General features: G+C 43.9%; 2 protein-coding genes across 4 annotated transcripts in view; one reads left to right on the top strand and one right to left on the bottom strand.

Moving 5' to 3' along the window:
• The first annotated feature begins 1,015 nt into the window (after nucleotides 1-1,015).
• On the top strand, nucleotides 1,016-6,307 carry tent5c (terminal nucleotidyltransferase 5C). 3 transcript variants are annotated; one of them, XM_040147590.1, is made up of 2 exons: nucleotides 1,016-1,073; nucleotides 2,680-6,307. In XM_040147590.1, exon 2 carries the CDS (start codon nucleotides 2,702-2,704, stop codon nucleotides 3,851-3,853), a length of 1,152 nt encoding a protein of 383 aa, XP_040003524.1. In that variant the 5' UTR covers nucleotides 1,016-1,073; nucleotides 2,680-2,701; the 3' UTR covers nucleotides 3,854-6,307. The 3 variants fall into 3 exon arrangements, with proteins under 3 accessions (XP_040003524.1, XP_040003523.1, XP_040003525.1); XM_040147589.1 differs by lacking the exon at nucleotides 1,016-1,073 and adding an exon at nucleotides 1,267-1,404; XM_040147591.1 differs by lacking the exon at nucleotides 1,016-1,073 and adding an exon at nucleotides 1,614-1,709.
• Nucleotides 6,308-19,978: 13,671 nt separating this feature from the next.
• Nucleotides 19,979-24,159, bottom strand: part of gdap2 (ganglioside induced differentiation associated protein 2) — a 55,767-nt gene continuing 51,586 nt past the window's right edge. Inside the window, exon 14 of the mRNA XM_040147949.1 lies at nucleotides 19,979-20,003. Within this exon, the coding sequence (XP_040003883.1) occupies nucleotides 19,998-20,003 (6 nt within the window). The 3' untranslated portion in view covers nucleotides 19,979-19,997. The remainder of the gene's footprint in view (nucleotides 20,004-24,159) is intronic.

Genomic DNA, 24,159 nt, shown 5'->3' with positions numbered 1-24,159 from the left:
CGCTATCAATGCATCTGACAGTTATTTTCTTTAATAAGAAATTACTGGTTGTTTTTTGGTTTTTTTTCCTGACCGTCAGTCAACAGTCAAAAAACCCAAACATTCTGAGTTAACTATCATAGCAAACATGGGTAAACCAGCAAACATTCACATTTGAGAAGCTGGTACCAGTGGATTTTTTGCTTAAAAAAAGTGACTTCAACAATTAATCAATTATCAAAATTGTTGCCAATTAATTTTCTGTCAATCATCTAATTGATTATTCATTGCAGCTCTAGAGTACTGGTTGTTTTCTGGGTGCCTGGGCAAATAATGTAATTGCCATGTATTGTGGGGGTCAATGGGGACCCATCACCAAATTTTGCCCCGGGGTTAATCCGGCTATTAGTACACTCAGTTGGCAGTTTATTAAAATTCAAATTAAAATCCTACGTTCATGAAGGTTATAATGTTCAGTTTGTGATGAAACCGTTTCAGAGAGGATTCAACTGTGTGACCATTTTGGATGCGGCAGTTTGTGGTGCTGTTGTATTGTATTGCTATTATATGCTGTTATACTTACAGGTATTTCTATTGTGCAATACAGCTAAACGGCACCACAAACACCTCTCTAAACTCAACATTACGACCTTCATGGAGGGAGGGTTCATTGCTGGACTGTTGCGGTAGGCTGCATTGGTTTTAGCTAGGTAAACTCCCAACTTGTGTGTGTGTGTGTGTGTGTGTGTGTGTGTGTGTGTGTGTGTGTGTGTGTGTGTGTGTGTGTGTGTGTGTGTGTGTGTGTGTGTGTGTGTGTGTGTGTGTGTAGAATAAAGAGTAGCATCTACTCTACTCTAGGACTTTTTCAAATTGCGATGAAACCAGCTGAATCTCCGTCAGGCCTTCGACAGACTAACCGCTGCTTTTAAACAACTTCAGTCACCGGGAACGTCGCCCGCCTGGAGACGCCCCTGGTTACTTGGCAACGCAAAACCTCGTCGGCCAATCAGACGCCCTGCTCGGCGCATTGGTACAACCAAAGTCGACGGTCTTGCCATCGTGTGGTCCGCCGACGATGAAAGTTGGACTTTTGGGTAAATATATGAAGTCGTTTTACTTAAATCATACAATTAGATATATTACTCGCATTGTACTTTTAAAACGCAAAAGCCACGCTACACAGACAAGAGGGACTGTGTGGTGTCACGGCCGTGCATCCGTTTCAGTGGGTCGTACTTCGGCTGTATAAAGCAGGCGTGTCCACGGCGATGATAGCGGTTCAAACATTGAGTGTCCGGCGGTGTATGTGTGTGTGTGTATGTCCTCTCTGTCAAGCAGTGGATTATGTGGAGGCGTCTGCACGAATGCCAAGTTAACATCTTCTTTTTCGGACTTTGAGTACTTTCCGGGCTCGCTTTTGGAAACGTATGTACTTGCCTTCACCCATTATCAAGCCATTTCTGTCAAAGGGAAAGCGTGCTTTAACTCCGTGGTTTGGAAAGTAAGGCTAAATTAGACTCGGTAAATTGAAAGTTTAGCCAAGCCGTAGCCATGATTCAAAAAGCGTGACATCAGTTAGGATATTTTTAACGTAACGCGTAGATTCTTTTAACGCTGTTCTAAACATACGTTGACTTACGTAACTCTGCTGAATCTACAGTGGGATTCATCGCCATATGGATTGATATCGAGTCAAACTTAACGCTATCTAGCTAGCGTAATGGAAACAGGTTGGTTTTAAAGCTCATTCTGATGCTAGTTTTTCTTTTTTTTTTTTCTTTTTTTTTCTCCTTTTTTTTTCTTTTTGAAATAAAAAGGAAAAAAAGTCAGCACGGAGTAAAGTTAGAGGTTAGAGCAAATGTCGCACGCTTAACGGGTAAATTGGTAAGTCAGCTGGAGCAAATAATTGCTGCTGGTGTGTTGGTGAAACGTGTGTAACTCGTCGTGTCAAAGTTAATTTCGGATGTGGTTATTTGCGTAGGAAAACGCCGGCTTTAAACCGGCGGTGCTGTTTTGCGTCTCATCTGTTCTGGAATAAAAGGCAGGCTCGCGCGCTGATCTGTTCTAGAAGCCTCGCGCGCTCTGCCCTTTACTCTGAGTGTCACGGAAGAGCGAGCAGGTTGTCTCGTGCTCGCACTCTGCCCCGCTCGTGCCGAACGGGGTCCTGATGCTGCTGCCGTTTCACGAGATATTTTTAACGCCGGCAAAGCCAGTTGCTCTGATTTATTACATTTATTTGTGATGGTTTCGGGACTGTGTTTGAGGTTCTGCAACCATCCGTTGGTCGCCAGAAAAATAACCGGCAACTATTTTGATAATCATCGGTCGTTTTTGAGTCTTTTTTTTTTTTTTTTTTTTTTTGAGAAACACATGACAGTGTCTAAGATAGTTAACGTATTATCATTGGGTTTTGGACTGTTTATTGGACAAGACAAAACATCTAATGATGTTATCTTGAGGTTTTTTGAATTTGGGGCAGACATTTTTCGCAATATTCTGACGTTTCATTGACCAAACGACTAATCGAAAAAAAAATAGCCGTTAGTTGCAGCTCTAACTCACTGCAAAAACCAAGGCAAATCAGCTTTAGAGTTTTGTACTGATGTGAAAGGAAATGGGTTCAACGTGATGTGATTTTGTTTGGTTTGTGTCACATTTGAAGCTATAACGAGCATGTTTTTTTCTCTCCTGCCATCTTAGTTAATCTGAACTTTGTGAGAACATGAATAACAAGGAGGAATCAAAAAGTTGTTCTGTCAGTGTCCTGACCTGGGAGCAGGTGAGCCGGCTGAATGAAGTCCTGACGGAGGTTGTGCCTGTTCATGGACGGGGGAACTTCCCTACCTTAGAGGTGCGGCTGAAAGACATTGTGGCGTGGGTCCGCTCCCGCCTGGAGCTGAGTGGCATCGGAGTAAAGGACATACGGCTCAACGGCTCCACAGCCAGCCATGTGCTGGTGCAGGATATCGGCTGGAGCTACAAGGATCTGGACGTCATCTTCAGGGTGGACCTGCCTCATGAGGCAGAGTTCAGGCACATTAAGGATGTGGTGCTGAGTACCCTGCTGGACTTTCTGCCTGAGGGTGTGAACAAGGAGAAAATTACACCCATGACTCTCAAAGAGGCATACGTCCAGAAGCTGGTCAAGGTCAACACAGAGCAGGACCGCTGGAGCCTCATCTCCCTCTCCAACAATAATGGCCGCAATGTGGAGCTGAAGTTTGTGGACTCGATTCGCCGGCAGTTCGAGTTCAGTGTGGACTCCTTTCAGATTGTGCTGGACTCCATGCTTGCCTACTACGAGCTGGCACAGACGCCCATGTCACAGGCCTTTCATCCTACCGTGGGTGGGGAGAGCATGTACGGGGACTTCAGCATGGCACTCAGCCACCTGCGGAACAAGCTCATCGCCACCAAGCGGCCCGAGGAGATCCGAGGTGGCGGCCTGCTGAAATACTGCAATCTGCTGGTGCGGGACTTTCGACCCGCCAGCGAGGAGGAGTTCAAGGGCCTGGAGCGGTACATGTGTTCACGCTTCTTCATTGACTTCCCCGACATCGGTGAGCAGCAGCGCAAGGTGGAGGCCTACCTCCAGAGCCACTTTATAGGTGAGGAGAAGAGCAAGTACGACTACCTCATGATCCTGCGGCGAGTGGTCAACGAGAGCACGGTGTGCCTAATGGGCCATGAGCGGCGGCAGACCCTGCACCTCATCTCTCTGATGGCCTTCCGAGTGCTGGCAGAGCAGAACGCCATCCCGGATGCGTCCTGCGTCACCTGCTACTATCAGCCAGCGCCATACGTCCGAGACCACAACTTCAGCAACTACTATGTGGCTAACCAGAACATTCCAACATGGCTGCCATGTAACTGAAAAAAACAAACAAGTGGAAGGATGTACAAGAGGGCACTGCTGCTGCTGCTTTTGAGAAGAGAGAAGGAATAATAAAAAAAAACTCACAAAAAAATTTATTATAGAGGCAATAAATGCTATGTTCCTCTCAAGGCACAATTATATTTAAGTGGACAAGTGTTTTGCTTTGTTTTTTGCAATCCTTTCTCATTCCTTATCTACAGAGGTGTCTAGGTCATTGAATAGAAAGTGATATTTTTAAGTGTTATTTAGATTTTTTTCTCATCATGTTTGGTTGTTTCCCTGTTTATCAACCTAATTCTTAATGGAGTTGTGTTTTGTGCCTTAACCTCCAGGTTTATCCCCCAATCATTTAAGTATGGGCTGTTTTTTGAAGAAAAGGAATAAGAAAATGTTACAGCCTCAAATTTGGTTTTCTCCTGTGATTTAAAAGGAAAAAAAAATGCTAAAAGACAGGGTAAAAAAAAAAAAAAACAGAAAATATTGAAAAATAGTGTTATTGGGGAAGGGGTAATTATAAAAGGTTTCCGCCCAATTTAGGGGAAAAAAAAAAAAGCAGAGCACTGGTGTTAAAAAGTTTAGGTCACTGGGGAGGGAAGAAAGTTGGTACCTTAATAACTTTTGATTACATCAGAAATGAAGGGGAAACGAGAGGAATCAATTTCTTTTAATTCATTTTGACATGTAAATATCTCTCAGACATTTTTGCTCTCCCTAATATGCCGACAGTGCCTGTGATTTGTAAACAATGCAAGAGAAAATGTGTGTAATCTTATTTTCCACTGTGAATTTCTGTATAGGATGAGATCTCCTCCTCCCCCTTTATCTGGTTTACTCAGCCCTGTACTTTTCAGTCGAGACCGCTTTGAGTGGAAATCTGCAGTGAGACAGTCTAGACCTCAGATAGATGGGCTCCTATGTGTCTGAGGAGTTTATTTTTCCCTGTTTTTAAGTCCCTTCCAAAGCCTCACCAGTGACCTCCAGTTGTCACAGTCCGCTGGCTATTGTGGGGGGGGCTGACTGACAGGTCAGAGTGAACACGGGCCCATCGAGAGAATGCGGCTGGTCTCGTTGCCTGGAGCGAGAGCTGGCTGGGAGTCCTGGAGTAACAGGCTGACTGGCCGTCCCTTCCCTTAAAAGGAGCAGCACATGGTGGGCCCACGGGGTCGTCCCTCACAACCATTGCAGGCTCGGCAGCAGCCCTGAAATGGGATCCTCCTTTGACGCAGCACAACCACTGGCTCGCAAACTACAGGCTGTCTATAATTATCCTTTCTTTTCCCCCGGGGGAGGTACCTCCAGAGCAGGGAACCAGGGATGGGTGCGCGAGCAGCAGCGGCCCTGCCACCTTCTGTGTGTGGGAGCTGAATCACTTCCCGTCCTCTCCTTTCTGGTGCCTGCTGGGACCACGCAGTGTTTGAACCCCTTTTGTGGTCATGGGAGGAAAGACAGCACGGAGTTCGACTGGTATGTTAAGCGAGAGGCCAGCATGTCTGCTAGCAGGATACCAGTCCCCTTTCGGACTAGGATTTTGATTTATTGTGGAAGCTACAGCTGACTTGAGGCCCCCCCCCACACACACACACACACACACACCAGCTGTGATGTAGTTGCTAACCACTTTCCCATTTCTATGTCTAGCCAAACCTATTATTAGCTGTGAATTCTGAACATTTTCAGTGTGGCATTACTAGCAGATGGGCTAAGCTGTGACTTAAACCTGTCATCTCTCCTCTACCCTTTCTTGACATCCTAGCATCCAGGTTTGAGAGGAGAGAGGTTGTTCTTAAACTTCTTATGTAAGTGGCAGCTGCTGTGTGTCAACCCCCCCCCCCCCCACCCCAATTCCTCAGAAGCCCTCACTTATTCCTGCTCGCTTTATTGCTGGTGCTGCTGCAGCTCATGTTTATACCAGATAACCAGGAACGTCCCTTATCTGGCTGGCTCACAGCTCCTGGCTGGTTGGAGAAAAGTCAGAGGAAGGTCAGCCCGGCCTCTTCTGTAGGTCACACCCAGGGGTCAGGGCATGATGTGCTGGCTCAGCTGCTGAGCTTTGGTATGGGAACTGCCATAGTCTTTTTAACAACAAGTCAGGTGTCGCACACTTTCTCACTCTGGACCAAAGTCTGCTTTACAACCAGCAACTGAAGCAATCAAGTGCCTTTCACTTTTTGGAGAGTGATGTCAATTTTTAATGGGTTTTTAATGGCGATTAAGAGGGAAAGGGTTGGCAAAAAGTTTTGGGTTTTTTTGTTTTGTTTTTTTTTTTTTTTTTTTTTTTTTTTTTTTTTTTTTTCTCTCCTCCCTTTTCAACCCCTTTCAACCCTGTGAAACTTAATTATGATACAGGACTGTCATCATTGTATTAGATACTGGTTTATGGGAAAATACATACATTTTTGGGTGGGGAGCAAAAGAACTTTGGTTTGAATTTGAAATTTGAGTTTTCGTTGTTTTATTTTTCTTCGTTTTTTTTTTTTTTTTTTTGGTTTTTTTTCCTTTCAGTTTCAGTCCAAAACCATAATTTTTCCTGAAACCCTTCTGTCAAGTCATTCCCGTCAGTATTCTCAGCCATTTTGTTCCACACCCTTCTTTGTCTTTCCTACAAGTTTGGGCCTTGCTGTCGCTGGCAGCCATGTTGACTTCAGTCTCATGTCAGTGCCTTTTTTGAAATCCAACTTTTGATTCATTCTGATTGTCTGAACAGATGTCATATATTTACACCCTTAATTTAATGCACCGCCAAGCATTGCGGCTCTGCCTGCTCCGACGCAACCAGGCTAAATTTGTTGTGCTGACAGTTCTGTCCCCATCCAAACCAAAGCAATACCTAAAGTGCACTGACGAGCCATACCGTGGCACAGTAGCTGGAGGTCACTCAGCAGAGACCCCGTACTAACAGAAGCACTTTAAAGAGGCCTTGTTTTACTCTAAACGCAGCCACGTGAGAGGAATGTAAATAAGCTAATGTTGTCAATTGCTGAGGGAGTTGAGCTGGTTCTCAGGGACATACTGTGTTTTTTGAGGGCCGTGTTTTGTCCCTTTTTTTTTCTTTTTTTCTTTTTGTTGTTTTTTTTTTTTTTTTTGGGAGGGTGAATTGGTTTAATCTTCTCCAGACATTGAGGCATCACCTCCTAATACTCACCTTCATTTTGTGTCTTTTGTTCTCTCACTGTTAATTGTAACTCTGACTCTCCCTTTCTTACCCACACTAAAGTTTCTTAATAGAGTTAGATCATCCTGAAGGTGGAGGGTAGCCAGCAGACTTCAGCTCGCTCTAGGCCCGGCAGCACCTCTGGGCTTTATCTGTGCATCCAAATGCTCTGAAACCTTATCATCTCTTGGTGGATAGTCCCATCCTGGTTTCGTGCTGACAGCTGGATTTAACACCATACTCTTGAGTCTAAAAGGATCTTTGCCTTTTCTTGAAAGCCAGGGGATAAAAATTGATTTAGTGCTAAAATGCATTTCATGGAATGGCGGCCCAGAATCCCTCAGTCATTCCTCAGTTTAATTATCTTCTTTGAGGGATGATCGGTTGATTTATTGACACTCGGAGCCACATTCAAAACCAGATGCCTGGTTATGCTGCGGCTCACAGTTGCAGGTTGAAGTCTGCTGAGCGTGGTGAGGACTACTCTCTCTTGGGCTTCTTGTTCACGTCGCTCACTAAAAATAAAAATGAAAATCGCGAGCAAGGTCAAAGAAATTGCGACAATCAAACTTGAATTCGCTAGACGGACGATAGTGAACGCAGCCTGGAATGTAAAAATTTTTTTTTTTTTTTGGTCCACCCTAACTTCACATGTTAACGGTTATTGTGGCTTTTTTTTTTTAAATTTAATTTCTTTCTTTCTTTCTTTCTCCCACTCTGATGTCGAAAATGTGTTCCTGTTAATGAAAGCTTTACCTTCCCCACTAGAAGAGAGTGGGATGTAGCAGGGCTCATACTAAATCACTTCCATCGTCGGGGTTGATGTATGTGTGTTGATGTGTAAACTTTTTGTGAAGGACAATGTGGAGGGAAAAAAAAAGAGGATGAAGTGTATTTTGCCTTTTTTGTTTTTTAATTTTCTGATCCCCACTTTTTTTCTGCTGTAAACTTGTCAGTGTTATTGATCCTCTTGCTTCTCACTCACCTCCGCTTTGGTCACCCCACTTGTTTGGGCTTTTGTTTATTAGTTCAGTGTGTTTTTTGGGTTTTTTTTTTTTTTTTTTAATGACACCTGTAGATGTATTCTTTGACAGGGGGGGGTGTAGAGGAAGCTGTGGATTAGCTATTTAGTGGTTATGCTTGTCTAAAGTACAAGTCTTACACCATAGGAATGTGATGGAGGCCCTCTGGAAGCTCTGACAGTTTCTGTATGAAGAGTTGTGAAGTCTTTTTTTTTTTTTTTTTTTTTTTTGCAGCAGATCTGTGTTTACGTTAATGTGTGGAGGTGTGTGTGCTCGTTTTGCATGTGTGTATGAAGGGATGCCTGTGGATATACAAGTTTAAAAAGTGGGCAAAAACATGAAATTTTTGGCACTATATATATTTTTTTGAAATAGTTAATGCAAATGAGCTTTTTTGTCAGCTTTGTGATTGTGACGGTGACTTTGATGGTTACAACCATTATACTATTTCATTTTCAGCACTTTTACCTCACTTAAGTTTTTCCTTTTGAATGGAAATGTACATGTACATCAGGAAAATGTGTTTGAAGAGGAAATAATGAATAAAGAGTATTAAATGCAGTATCTGCTTCATCTGTTTCTTTTGACTGGAATCTTGTGTCCAACTGAGATTCCAGTCAAATTTATCCCAAAGAAACATTTCAAGTGCTTTGTTCGTAAAAATGCTTTGTTATGCCTGGCAGGCAATACTGCTTTTAACGTTGAACTCAGAGCACACCTTCCAACATTAAACTGCAAGAACTGGAAGACTATAATAGAGTTTATTTTTGACCTTGGGAACAGTAGTTTGAAGGAGAGGGGGAAAAAAAAATAAAAATGGAAGACCAGGTCCGTCGTCTTGTTTTAAGGTATTTTATTTTATCCACAAAATAAAAATGCTGCTTACGTGGCCTTCTTGAGTGAAACCACATCAGTAGTCTGGACCGGCCTTGACAGATTTTCAGAGCAGGATTAGAAAGGTGGACAAATAGAAAAACCTCACTGTGAGTTTTTTTTGGATCATTTAAAAGCAGGTAAACACAACTCGTCTGGTTTACAAAAGCATATTTTTATTGTGAAACACTAAGACAGGGCTACGTGAAACTGTGAAGCAAGTACGACTAGTGAAACTAGGAAATTTAAATCCAATTTTGAATGCAAATAAAGCAAATGACACTACTGGGCACGGGCTCAGGGGCCCAGGGGCCCCTACCCCAGAGCTTCTGTGACCCGTTGCTTTTATTCGTTTCTTGTTGGAGAATCACATGACTCAACGGTCCTGCTGTGAAACACCTTCCCTTTTAAAATGTCATAACAAGGACGTCACCCAGACACCCTCAGGAATTGTGCGAGCGTGTGGGGGAAACGCAAGCACGAGGCATCGGTGGCTAGAGCCCCGCCATCACACAGTCTGTCCGCATGGATGTACAGCAGCGATACAAAGTGTAGCTAGCATAATTCACTGCAGTCAAGCACAGTATAGAGGATAGATGTGACTGTGCAGCGGGGGGGTGGGATGTTAATTTGGTTCTTTTAATGCATGCTGAGAATTGATAAAAGCAAAAAAAATAATTTTTTAATCTGGCTAACCCACTAAATTTACCGTTAAAGGATCAGTTTCCCCAAAAAAAAAAAAAATCCCATTTACATATGGTGGTATCTTGCAATGCCGATAGTTTTAGCTTTGAAATTCCTCCTTTCACAAGTCAGTGGTGGCGAATTGAATTTTTTTTTTTTTTTTTGGTGCTGCTCACAACTTTAATTAATTAATGCCTTTAAAAAAAAAAAAAAAAAAAATCCAACATCTATTTCCAAGAAACAGACCTGCCGCTACCCTGTCAACAGATTTAGTGAGGAGTATTTCTTCGAGAGGAAGTGGCGATAAGGGGCAAGCGAGGAAATGTTTCTATTTGGGTAAAGTGACGCTTTTGATAAATAACCGTGAGGATTTGGTTTATGCCACAGTAAAAGTGGTTTATACGTAACTGAAACATTAACCTAACTGCTTCGCCTTAGTTAGACGGTAGTGCAGTCACAGGGAGAGTGGTATTAATACATTTCTTCTACCATCCAGTACAGTCTTGACTTCCTGACTTGAGTCCCGCGGGCATCCCGCTGGTGACCGTAACCGCAGATGCTTTCCATCTCCATCGCCGGGGAAGCGGTTAGTGGGGAGATCAGTCAGCTCAGCATTCGGAACTTCAAATCCTGCTCTCGCTGATTTTGGGCACAGTGGAAAACGCTCTTCCCCCTGCCAGAGTTTTTTATGGGGTAATAACAGCCTGGACGTTGCTTTCGTGAACACGGTGCATTAGGGGCACTTCAGCCTCACTGCACGCTCTGCAGGGCCGGTGCTTATAGCTGGACATGCATGGACACTTTCTTCTCTTTTCTCTTTTGTCAGACAACAGTAAGACAGCGCGTGTGCTGTCGAATATCTGCTTCCCCTGTCGCACCCTGGCGCTGCGTGCTTCTGCTTTGCTCATCCATCCCCTGATGCCGGCTGCTGAAGCTCGCTGTCTGCTCTGTCATTTTCCGCTTAGCCCGGAAGCCCCCCTCCAGCTTTGAGTCACCGGCTGCCATTCATAAAACACAATGACTTATCTGCAGGCCATGACTCACTGTGTAGACTTAGGTGACGCAGCAATCTGCCCTCACAAACCTCTTTTTCCATTCTCCTCTGTCCCTGCGCTGATGCTGCTTCAGACACAGTATAGACCTTTAATTTTTTTTATGCAGCCCTGACTCCCCTCCTCCTCCTCCTCCTCTTCAAGCTGTGGTTTACGGTTTCATTTGAATAAAGCTTCAGAAATCTCCGTAGAGAGTTCCCTGTATTGCGAAATACAATAAATATCTTCTTTATTGCAGAAAACTCTGGCTCGATGGTATGAATTTGAATGTAATCCCTGATATGCAGTGTACCAAGCCTGCTTCAGGGCATCTTTAACAACACTGCAGCTGGACCAGTTGTGAGAAAACGCCGTTTTCCCAACCAGCAGCGATTAATATCACTTGCAAAGCAGCACCTGGTCCCTCAGTGCTCCAAACTGTCTGGCGAAGCTGCAGTGTTTCCGCCAGCCGCGCTGTTTTTTATGAAACCGGCCTCATGAGCCACAACAACTCAGTTTATCTGAGAGGCATCTTGGTGAGCTGTCTTGTAGCCGGGTCGTCTGGCAACATGGCAACATGGCTCTTTCAATCGGAGGCGGGTTCAGAGAGGAGTAAATAGCCTGATGCAGTGACACGAGCATGCAGCAAGATTTCTGACCTTAGTAGCGTCTCTTTCCTTCAGGTACCCATAATCAAGTTAGACCACTCTCTCCATACAGAGAGTCTTTTATTTTTAAACCGTTGTGAACGTTTCTTTAAGTGAAAAAAAAAAAAAAAGGATATGGTGTTGGAACCATAACAAGAGTCTGTCAGAATTTAAGAGGTTAAATCTATGGGTCGATTTAATTATGTCAGCTTTACCTGCCAGCTAAGCTGCATGAACAGGTTCTTAATTGTGCCACTTACTTAAATTTGAAGGAAAAGTTAATCTGAATTAGGTGAGAGTTCAAATTGTATTTTGGCGTTTTCATTGGACTGACTTCACTATCACAAGCAGTGTGTGATCTATGTCGGTGAATATGCCGTAAAGTCGCACGAAAAATAACTTAAAACCCTGGATTTACCTGCATTTATGTTTAAATATAATAAAAAATACGGTCGGATCCTAATCTAAGTCACAATAATGAACAGACACCATCTATTCTAACTAACAACACACAAACCCTCGTATTGCTCATCTCTGTGCTGGATACATTTTTCAAACATTCACAGCGTGGGTTGGAAAAAAGTATGTGAAACTCCTCGGCTAATGACATCAGCAAAAGCTAATTGGAGTCAGGAGTTAGCAAACCTGGAGTCCAGTCAGTGAAACCAGACTGGAGGTGTGGGTTAGAGACACCCTGACTTATAAACAACCCTCAAACATTTTGAGTTTGTTATTCGAAAGAAGCATCTGCTGATGTGAACCAGGCCTCGTAAGAAGGAGATGAAGAAGACTTACAATCAAGAATTGTTGATTTGCACCAAGTTTAAAAAGGGTTATGAAGTAATCTCAAAGAGTTTAGACAGTCATTCGTCCACAGTCTGACAAATTGTCTCTACATGGAGCGGCCCAGTCAGAGCCCAGACCCAGACCCAGTAGAGACGCTCACACCAGACATCCTAAGAATATGGCAGTTACAGTTCTGTAAGGAAGAATGATCCAACATTCCTCTTGAACGTTGTGCAGGTCTGATCCACGGCTACAGGAAGAACTCGTTTGAGGTTAATGCTGCCAATGGAGATTCAACCAGTTATTAAATGCAAGTGTTCACTCACTTTTTCCACCAGAAATGAACGTTTAATGGGTGTGTTCTATCAGGACACAAAAGGTTATAATAGTGTGTTATTAACTCAAGCACATTGTGTTCATCTATACTTGTGACTTAGATGAAGATCAGATCACGTTATCGCCAATTAATGCAGAAAAAAAACAGGTCGTTCCAAACGCGTACTTTTTTTTCAGTCTGACGGCAGGCATGATATACTGTACGTCTTTCCATCATTTAAAATCTCTTTTTCTAAATGTTTAGTGCTCGGAACCTTAAGTCTTCCTCAAGTCTTAAACAAAACAGTTGAGTTTGCCCGAAACAGAAGGCGATTCTTCAGATTCCCTCAGATGTTTTCCGCATTAATGAATTCCTTTAGAAATTCAGAATAACCGCGATAAATTCGGATTCTTCATTCTTACGTTGAATTCAAGTCAGGCTTTTAAACCTGTAATTCATTAGTCCAAAATTCCGTCGTTTTTTTTTGTAATTTCGTCGTAAATTTCATCTGATGAAGGGGTCAGGTGAGGGATGAGCTGCTAGTCGCTCAGCGTGTGTCTCACACATCCGTGAACACATTTAAACCTCAGTTCAGAGGTAAAAGGGACCTTTGGCCCAGACTTAAAAAACTGGATGAAACCTCAACTGGCCGCGTCTTGCAGACAACCCCCAACTCCGACGCACGCGCAAAGGGGACATGGCGCCATCGACAGGCGACCAAATGAAACGGGCTGTCACCTTGACTAAAATGACAGGTTTCCCCAAAGGTTTGAAAACTGCTGGAAACATCCGGGATAATATTAGTACACAACTCAACAAAATATATAAGGCAGGTTTTTAGAAATTTTGATGCAGAAAAGTTACATATTGAACCTTTAATTCAATAATAAAAATAATGAAAACCTCTATGAGATTCAAATATAAAACATATGACCCCAAATCAAAGGTTTTAACCATAATTAACCAAAAGTATTTCTCTGGTTTAGACAGTTATGTTCATGGAGTCCACAGTCCTACTGAGAAATCTGATGACTGGGCATACTGGGAGACTGAGAGACTCTCAGAACCTGGCTCAAGCAGCTTTCCTCCTGTCCCTTCTATTTTCCGTATTTTTCCCCATTTTTTCCTCATTTTTTGTCTCTTCTTCAGGCCTCTTTTGCCTTCCCCACACTCTTCTTAAACTGTCCTAACAGTTTCACCCCATCCGAATTACATAAATGCATCATTTCAGTTACCTCTAGCAGCATCTAGTCTTGCGGATGTTTTTGGTTTTCGTTCGCCCGGGTTCGGGTGTATCAGTCTCCTTCTGCCACCGCACAAATACAACGGAAAAGAATGGCATTTTTATGAAAAAAATCCGCAGCCGACAGTTTTTACAGGAAACACGTCACGTGGAAGATAAAAAGAAGAAATCGCGGGCGCGTCAGGATATTTCAAAACTCCGGATCATTGAACCAAAACTGTCTCCATGACTAAATGCCCCTGGAGGTAACAATATCTGTAATTTTTTTGGGGTACAATCGTTGATCGGATGACCTTACACTCTTTGAAGTAAAGGAATTGAGTAGGCTTTCCGTAACCGCACTACTCATTTAAACAGCACTGTCTTTGCTGCCTCACAAACCCTCTTGATTGGTAGCCAAGATTACAGATATTATTGCCCCGCCTCCGCAAGAGCCAGCCTGTTCGACTACCAGAAACCCCGAAACCCAAGATCTGTATCCCAACAACCTGTCACTGCGTCTTTCAGGTGTCTCTCAATATTAAAGGCCCCCCGTGGAGTCTTTTGAGCTCTAGTGGCAGCACAGAGCGAGTACCTTCCCCGGCCTCGTTTGTCTGTCTCGTGCCCGTGGTACACAGCCCTGCCGGTGGCTTTCCACCGTTCCACCGATCAACCACAGGTGGCAGTAATGTGCCAAGAACCACAGGAATTGCACCAGTGAAGGCAGGGAAGAAGAAGAAGAGTGCAAGCTAGGAACCACGGATGTAAATAATGCGGGGTTTAAAATGTTCAAAAAAAAAAAAAAAAAAGGCTTTATGAGAAAGGAGGTGCGTTGACCACATTTGCTTGACCTCAGGGGAATTCTAGTTTGTCTCAAAGAAAACTCCACAGGGCAGCTTTAAAGCGGCTCTGGATATCTGGCCCAGCTGGTCACAAGCCTGTTCAGCAGGTCGATTTTCCGGCATACAGGTCCATGTTTCCTGGTCGGCCGTTGGATCTGCCCGAGGCGGGTCAAAATCCCTGGGCCGTAGGTTGATATTTCCTGGTTGGTTGCTACTTTCTCACGTCCAGGACAGAATTTCTGACATGCAGGACATTTTCTCCCTGGTAGGCTGGTTTATTTTTAGAGGCAGGGCTATTTTTTTGGCAGGGAAGGTCATTTTTCAGTTCAGACAAAGTTCAGTTAAGGCTACCCCCACGCTCTTAACTTTGGTGTCATGGTGGCTGTCGTTTAGGGTTTGGGAGGCGCCGTTAGCGTTGCTGCATCTGCGCGACACGCAACTCTGTGTTCATTCTAGTTTGGTTTTTATGATCATTTTCCCTTTTTAAGTGTTTGCATTCAAGTTCAGGTGACATTTGACATTTGAATAATATTCTCCCCAAAATTTAGAGCATCGAATTATGAACACACATACTTTAATGACAGAAAATGAACATTTACACCTGATCCCTTTTCTGTATTTGTTAACATATTTAAGTTTCTCAATATGTGCTGTGAACTTTACAAGTTTACAAGTTCTCATCCCTATAAATGCAGAACCCAACAATACAGAGCGTTTTGTGTATTCAGTACGTGCACATTTGGTCACAACTCCTTTCCTTTTCTTTTTAACGAGTTGTCAGCGTTTACCAGACACAGTTTTGTGTCTCATTTCCTGAGTTTCAGAGGCAGAAACACAGAGCGAAATGACGACTGGCCTCCATGAGGGCATTTCAGGGCTCCAACAAAACCACACAACCCCAACCCCCCTCCCCCCTCCCTGCACACGCACCATCCTGTACATGCAAACACAACTCTACGTGAAGCCCACGCACACACACACACACACACACACACACACACACACACACACACACACACACACACACACACACACACACACAGGCACAAAAAACCCTCCAGCAGTGTTTGGCCTGCTCAAACAATGCACGATTTCTGGAAAAATACTGACACAAGTATGCAGGGGAGAGTCAGACAATGGATAGATAACACAGAGCAGAGAGCGTGGGGGTAGGGGCAGTCAGCATCCATCTTTCTGTGATTCACACTCCTGCCACTGCTCTCTAATAGCTGCTGAATTTGTTCTTTTTTTTTTTTTCTGAGTTTTCATTGTTTGACTTTGGTCTTTTTTTATTTTTATTTTTATTTAATAACAAGCTTTCAGCACACTTTTTTTATGCCTTCACTGTGGTCAGGTCCTGAGTTTCTCTTTCTGTGTTTCATGACAGGTCACCGAAGCAAGTTTTTTTTTTTAATGACGGCAGTAAAGTACTGTCATTTTCAGCAGAGGTGTAGAATACCCTGTAAGTTAGCCATGACTCTTTAGCTTATGTTTTTTTGATTAAGTATTTGGTGCTGTTTTTTGGAGAAGGAAGAATTTCAGGGCGGTTGTGTGGTGGCTATGAGAATTTTCTGTTTCGGTTTGCTTAGAGAAAATCTCCCCGATATAGGAGAGATGCAGAGGGATCAAGCCGCAGCTTTTTGAGCATGAACTTGAAAGAGTCTCTAAATGGGTTTTTGCCGCACTTTGACCTAAAGTTATAATCCCTCAGATTTCGGTCCCGGTTAATCTGGCAGGCTCTCACTTACCTTTTAGCCATGCAGAGAGTAGCGGTTTTGCTTGTGCAGGTTTTAGGTAGCTATCTCTTGGATTTCTGCCACCGCCCAGCACAATACAACTGAGGTGAATGGAACTTAGTCTGTGTTACTGATGGATAATCCACAGACCAACGTGTCAACAGTTCTCATCAGGTTTATTTATATATTCTGGCAGAAAGTGGTTTCGGTGGGTGTTTCTGTGAAGACCAACTCGAAACTGTGTTTATGTTTTACTAATTTGACACAGCACCAACGTTTTTAGAGGAATGAAATGCCGTTTTTTTTTCCTGTTTTGTTTTTTTAAAGCAACACAATGAGGAAACGTTGCTAATGAATTTATCTGGAAAGTGTATCTGCTGGTTGACAACGCAGTACATTTGTTTTGCCCATGATACCCGCCTGCCCCAGTAGCCACTCATATCAGCCACAACATAATCAGTGTTTTCATGGTTATGTTCAGGGATTTGCCATCAAATTAGAAAGGAAATGCTCTTGTATTGTCTTTTTGGATCCTGCACGTATCCTAAGAGGCCTCGGTGGTTTGCACACGACTACTCTGACTCATGTTTAACCGCTCACAGCACTTGGTTAGGGTTAGACAAAGATCAGGGTGAAGCACAAGACAACACACGTCTGCTTTTTCAATATTTAACCGAGCCCAAGAGATACGGGCCTCGTTTCCTGGTACGTAAGGTGGTCGTATGTAAGCGCGATTTCTCTCCAAAATCAGGTCATCTTACTTCCGCTTGATTGATGTTTAGTTCAGGTACCTTGAGTGGGATATTTGAGAACCTTTCCCTCTGGGTCGACAGTAAATATTGACACACATGGTGAAGGGACAACATTACCTCATACACAGTTCACAAGGACAGCTCAAGACAAATAGGATACAATACATATCGAATGCAGTTTCAGTACCGAGCGCTCTCTACGCTGAGAACTGCAGGGCCCGTGTGCACATGCAGCTCGACGACAGTGTGCTTCCAGTTCCTGAGGGACTCATAGGGACTAGGGAGCTTATTGACAAGATTGCCCTGCAAAGTCCAGCGAAAATAAACGGTCTTTTAAAGAACAAAGATCATGGCTCAAGTTTAGCTTGTGAATCAGCAGTATTGACAGAGGCAGGTTGTTTTTTTTTTTTTTTTGAAACATCCCGCTTTCACAACACCCACTGCTGTTTGACCGTGTGGGACAGGACAAAGTTAGGATGATTACTCATTATCGGAACTGACTGCGTTTGCAGGAGTCACCGGGCTGGGATGCCGTCGTGAGACAAGGTGCCGTCAGATTCTGGGAGAGGCTGGAAAAATGCGGCATGTTTTCAGCAGGGTGTTGTGCTCGGAAAACACTCCAGCGGGCACTAAATGTTCTACAGCTGCTGATGGTTCGTACTGGCCTCGCGGCCAACGAGTTTGTTGCCTCCAGCTAAATGGGACTCATTTGCGTGGTAATTAATGTTAGAAAATGCTTTCATATCTTCCCTGTTCCTTCCTGTTTTTGGTGAGACTGTGCGGGGTCCTAGGGGTTAGTGCAGATTAATTAGTACTTGGCTCAATTAAAGCTGATGTACTGTAGATCCCTGAGAAACCTCATCAGCACCCATGCGAACGATCCAAGAGTAATGAGCTGTGGCACTGATAGCATCTGTTTTCTGGGATGATGATTTTGCTGATTATGTGCTGTGTGCGATTTGTTCGTTCGTGGGTGTGTGTGTGTGTGTGTGTGGGCTAGTGTGTTGCGATACGTTCTGTCCATTTTGATGCCCCGGGCCCGACCTCCGAGACGTCCGCTGGTGCCCATGGGAGCTTTGATCTTTTCGTTGTTGCCGAACCTCTTTTGACCATCGATGAATGATCTTACATTCGCACAGCAACGCCCCGGTTCGATCGTCTTTGGCACACGACGTTAACACAAAACGCCGAATGAGTAAGTCTGTCACTCACATTCCCGTGCACGTGGCTGGTGAGCGGTGTTGTGAGCCTGCGATGCACGGAACAGAAAAAATAAATAAGCAGGTTTAACTGGGGATATGACAGCGAGTGTCACGGTGTAGTGCGGTGTGAGCAGTTGATTTATTCAGCAGTTACGTTCATGCACTGGATGGTTTTTTTTTGTGTGACAAACATTTTAACTGTTGATTGTTTGGAGTTAATTACGGCTCTTTTCCTTCCATTTGGCTCCACTCCAGCTGGTAGCGTCCCAGGTCACCCGCGCACCTCATAACCCTTAGAAGGATGTCATGTTTCCCTCCCTAGAGCGGAATTCCTTTGAAGGAAGTCGTGGCTCATTAGCTACCAACTGCATTTACTCTGCTCTTACTTTTCTCCTTCACCTCGGCTCCCTACCACTCAGACACCCATCGATTTCCGCTTAAACCTCATGTCCATTGCATATGTTCACGATGTCCCAGAGCTATAAGTATTTTATTCTCACTAATAAATACACTGCGATGGGTGCAGCGGATCATAATGGAGCGAAGCCTGCGAGCCAGTTCAGGCAATGAACTCTGTTGCGGTGCTGTATTCATACATGATATGCTCCGTTGTCCGAAACACATTATTAAACACCAAATTCCCATTTTCTGTGTCTGGTGAGGATTACTTACTGTAAGTGTATCCCTACGGGAAGAGTTATGAGGTCATAGCCGAGACGCCGCGTGTCATTGCGGCGCTTTAATTCTTGTGCAAACAAACTTTTCAAAAAAGTTCAAAAGTTGACTGCAGTTTGGTTTATTTCAAGAAAACAAGTCTTCTCTAGTAAGGATTAGGAGCAGTGGATTCAAACATCGGGTTTAAAAAAAGACTTTTAAGCTAAAGAAGTGACTTTTGAGAGTTTTATCCCCCTTTTGAAGCTGCACTTTCTAATCTTTGTGTGCGAGAGTTTCACAAGCTGAAGCTCTAGATCCTCCCCGTGTTCTCAGATGAAGCTGTTCTGTCAAGATATATAAAGTACGCTCCTCTGCCCGTAGGACGTGACAAATGAAACCGAGAGAGCAAATGACAAAACCTGCCTTTGAAACGTGTGATAATAGAGACTCGCAGCTGGGCCTGTAATGTGAGTGAAATACACAGACACTGAACTTCGACCCTTTAAGTGAAGCCTATGTCTGTCGCCATTTGATGGTGCCTGCATGAAAAAGCTCCTTAGCGTAGATTTATTGGAGTAATAAAAAAAAACGTAAAGGTAGGACGTTCTTTACACAGCTGCAAATCTCTGAGGGGCTTGACGAATGCAGTAAAAAAAAAAAAATGTGATTGTTGTGAAACCATACTGACGTACTGACTATTACACTATGTGGCCAAAAGAATGTGGACACAAACAATAGAGGGAGAGTGTGTGTTGTTGTTGAGAGTCTCGTTCTAAATCCACTGGCCCTCGTGTGCTGCCAGGAGCATCCCCTAAGCTGTTGCCACCGAGCTGGGAGCACACGGTTGACTAAAATATCTCTCTGACTGGACCCAAGCGCCTTGTCCCGGACCGAAAGCACGCAAAAGTATGTGGACAGGGGGTGTCCAAAGAAAACAATAAAAACAGTCCTTTAAGAGGAGCTTGCAGTACGATTTAACACTTCTTGGAAGAGCGAGTTCACTCTCATAAAATGGCTTTTAGTAAAGTTTAATCAGAAGCATAAAATATATGCTATCTTGGATTGAACGCCTTACAGTCTGAGTTACACTGAAGGAAAACGCTACGATCCCCAGACGGAAATGTAGGAGGATTTAAAAGCAAGAGCACCTAGGAACAATCCATCACAGCCTGGAGGTCCATTAGGGCCATTAAATGTCCTCTCCATGTGGCGGCTGCCTGGACTTAGACCTGTGAGGGAAACAAATGAACATTTGGTTTTTTTGTTTTTTAAAAAAAAAGAAAAAGTGTGAGAAGTTGAGCAGCTCATGTAAACTGTCCACCCTTCCCGGGAACCGAGCAAGCTGTGCAAACATCAACACCCACCTCCCCCCACCCCCGCCACGCAGAGCTCCGGAGGAGTGTCGTATGTAGGAGGACGCCAAGGTCCCGAGAAACAGGTGATAGGTGGTGTGTGAAGGGTGACTGACCTGTGGCTGAAACAGAGAAAGAAAAAAATAGAGGGGCATGTTCTCACATATCTTTCTACGCACTGGTGATTTGTTTCCCAGAAAGATGTGCGTTCAAACCCTTCAACACACACACACACACACACACACACACACACCACCTTCTTCCCATTAGTCTTATGTAAAGCATATAACCACAGCCTCACAGATCCCGCGCCAAGCATGATTGGATGGGCGTGCTTGCCGGCCTGTCATCCGACAATTTACAAACATCTTACCCCCAGGTTCATTTTGACTCACTGCATGAGTGCGCGGCAACTCGCGCATTCCGATGCAGCATGTGTTTGGCCGTAAATGCTGAAGAGCCTGAGAATAAATCTGACTGCGTTTGTGTCCCTCTCTAAACAGTCGTTGGCCGCGAGTTTGTCTCTGTACATTTGATGTACTCTGACACGCTGCTCTCATTATTTCCCTTTAAGATACAGCCAAATTCCTCCGGGGAGTCTGATCCCTCTCCAAGCAAATGAGAAAATGGGCCCTTTTTGTGCGCGGCCTGTCAAACCGCGTGTCTCTCTCACACCATGCGTGCGGAGTGAGGAGCCAAGGTTAGACAAGGTGATGATTGCCTTTAAACTTTGGGGCTGCGCGTTCCCAGTAAGAAAAGCATATAAAAATAATAACAATAATAATAACGATAAAAACGTCCTACAACATGTTCCACTTTCAAGTTCGAGAAGTGAATTTTCTTGTAAAATTCAAACTGCGCCGGAGAAACCGTTTAATGCAACGAGTCACCTGCATCCCCAGCGCAACCCATGAAGCGGGATCGCAGTCAAAGAAGGCTTTCGCACCCCCCCCCCCCACCTCTATTCAATCAACCGGGGCAGGATCGTGTGATGACCGGAGCTGGAGGAACTGCTGTAAATCCCTGCGTAAAGGTATTAACACAGCCACGCAGACAGACGCCACCGCGTTAAAGTCCTGCATTCAAAATAAGTTCAGACTTATGAACAGCAAAAATTCAAAGTATCCAAGTATCAAAAGCACTGGGTTGTTAATACGGATGCATTGGCGCACACGCTGAATTTTACCGCTGTGGCTCTTTTTTCTTTTTACACAGTCTGATGGTTTAGTCCGGCGGTTCCCTACCTGGGAGTCCTGCCCCTTCCAAGGGTCACGAGATAAACCCGAGGCGTCTGGAGATGATGAACGGTGTGGGAGAGAGCAAAAACGAAGTTCTAATCTGTTTTCGTTTTCTTGGATAATTCGACCACTTAGAGGCTCAAACGAGTTCAGAGGGGAAACTGCTAATAACTCCTAGCGATCTGAAAGGTCACAGGGAGCCCCAGCGAGGCACTGCTCTTTACACGAGGGGGTCCTGAGCATAAACATGATAGCAAACCGCCAGTTTCCTTTTCAACTACGTGTTGTAATTTATGAACCTCTCATATGTTTGATTTATTTTATTTCTTTTTTTGGTCATAATTTCTAAAAGTGAAGAGTAACGAGCACCTACAGCTGTCGGATAAATGTAGTGGAGTAGAAACATAAAAAGTAAACGTGAAACGGAAATACTCAACTACAAGTTCCTCAGAATTGTACGTAAGTTCCGTAGTGGAGTAAATGTACTTAGTTACTTTCCACCACTGGTGATGGATGAAAGGCCCCCAGGCAACCAAGCAATAAGTTTCACGAAAGTCCTGCACACCTCAGCGTCCAGAAATTCCCCCTTGTTTTTATTTTCATCTCGGTCGCATCTGCTGGGCTCAACGTTCAACTGGGTTTCACATTCTCCGTGTCAGTCACTGCGTTCAACTGTTTGTAACACCAGTGTCAAAAGCTAACCACAAGAAAGAACACGCGTCTCCGCGTGTGAGTTTCTTTTCACCTCACATTCACACATTTCTCTCTTTTTTCGGTCTTAATCCGCGCGCTACAGTTGCGGTCTTCTCTGGCAGTTGGAAATTTTGACCAAGTAAATCGGAAAAGCCAAAACCGGACGGGGGAAAGTGTTGTTTGTCGAGTGTAAACTGACTCTCCTCTCACTACATGGCTCATAACTCCTCATCTCATTTGTTAAATTCAACCTGTGGCCTCTCAGCTGAGGACAGTCACAGCGAAGAGGCAAAACATGTGAAGCCATCCATTTCAAGAATGTAAGTATTAAAAGCCTTTACTCAAGTAAAAGAGCCATGCAGTTCAACTCGAGGCAGGTAACTGCTGTTGAGGTTTTCTCAAAAGGCTGAAACCTTTTGCACGTTTTGCTTTTCACACCAGGCGCCCCCCCCAATCAGCTGTCAAAGCTAAAACCCCTGCTGTGGCACCACTGAGTGTGAGGCTGGCAGCTCGCTTGAAATGCGATTGAAATTATCGGGTTTTCACTGGGTAATGCGGCAGAATTCTCTGTCGAGTAATGGGTCAATAAATCCACAGTTTTAGGAGCCAAGTAAGTGAAGTAAACTGTTGATTTTCACAGAGAAAACAAAAAAACACCACTGGCTGTAGTGGAGCAAACTTTAGGCGAGTAAAAGCTTCGTCTAATAAATAGAATTACTCAAAGTCCAGTGGAGTAGAATAAAGTTGGGAGACTGGTGGGAGACAGATTTTAAAAAAGAATGGTCAGAATCGAAGTCCCAGCCAATTTCTCCCAGTGGCCACTTGTCGTACCGCAACCCCGTCTTTATGAAATTTTTTTTTTTAAAAACATTCAGGTTTTATTTTGTAAAACTCTCCCAGAGCCCAGGAAAGTGAAAACTTCACGGCGCAGACGCTAGAAAATGTTTTTTGGTGTCACACGATCGGCGAGCAATTTGCATTCAGGTGAGTGGGCGCTAGCTTTAAGTCCAGCATCCAATTATAATGCACCCGTCTCTCTCAAACTCCACACGTTCACTTTATATGGCAGACCTTCTGTCAAGAATTTGAACTCTCCAGCTTAACTCGAGATAGAAAGCTCCCGCTAGGACTGTTGTCGCAGGGATGAGTATTACCCCTTGTGAAGGGTGCGATGAACTTTACATGTCAGGTTGTTGGGATTCCCCTTTAAGCAAACGTACATTTTCTGACAAAAATGAGACCAAAAAACAAAGCCTGTCATCTTTTAAACATAACTTCAGTGACCAGTTACTGCTGTAGATGGCAACATTCAGAGAGGCATATAAAGTGACAACGGGCTGAATGTTTCATTTAAGTCTTTAAAGTTTATACCTATGTTCATATTGCTTCCCAAATATCGTCATTTTTAATTTGTCATTTGGAGTCGTGTTTGTTTCTCCTGGATGAATATAAGTCCATTATTCACTTTTCCTTTATCTTTGTTTTAGTTTCCTCCTCAGAAAAATGTCTCCTGAGGGAAGATATCTGGCTCTATAGCTGCTAAATGCTCCGCTTTGTCATATCGCTCACATTGTCTGCCGGCCGTTTGGTGCTGGCCTGGTAGTGCACAGTGGTTTCATCCGGGCTTGTTCGATGTAAAGCAGCTGCCTGCTGCAGCTGGAAGTAACGCTAATGAGCGAAGTGAGAAATGATCCCACACAGCAGCAAGATCTTAAGCTTAAGAAGTTATATAGTAAGAAGTAAAGGTGCAAAAGTGTTACCGTCGAGAAAATACCAAAGGTAAAAGTACTCTTTATTGATACACGTGTTCATCGCATCGCATGTTGCAGCTGGTAACGGCGGGGCTAATCTTAAATAGCCTACTTTACATACCGCTGTATAGCTTGTGAATTTCCCCCCAGGAATCAGATATTAATCTGCATCTGCAAAGTAACTAGCACCCGAAGTTATCAAGTAACTGCAGTGGAGTAAAAAGTACAATACACATCTCTTGTACACATCAATTCTAGTGGAGTAGAAGTATAAAGTAACGGAGGCTGGTAAGTAGTATCGGAAAGTAAAGTGCAAGTAACTGAAATTGTACCTAAGTGCGGTGCTTGAGT

The sequence above is a fragment of the Xiphias gladius genome, chromosome 16 (genome assembly GCF_016859285.1).
Source record: "Xiphias gladius isolate SHS-SW01 ecotype Sanya breed wild chromosome 16, ASM1685928v1, whole genome shotgun sequence".
NCBI classification, from domain to species: domain Eukaryota; kingdom Metazoa; phylum Chordata; class Actinopteri; order Istiophoriformes; family Xiphiidae; genus Xiphias; species Xiphias gladius.
This window is presented reverse-complemented; position numbering and strand designations above follow the sequence as displayed.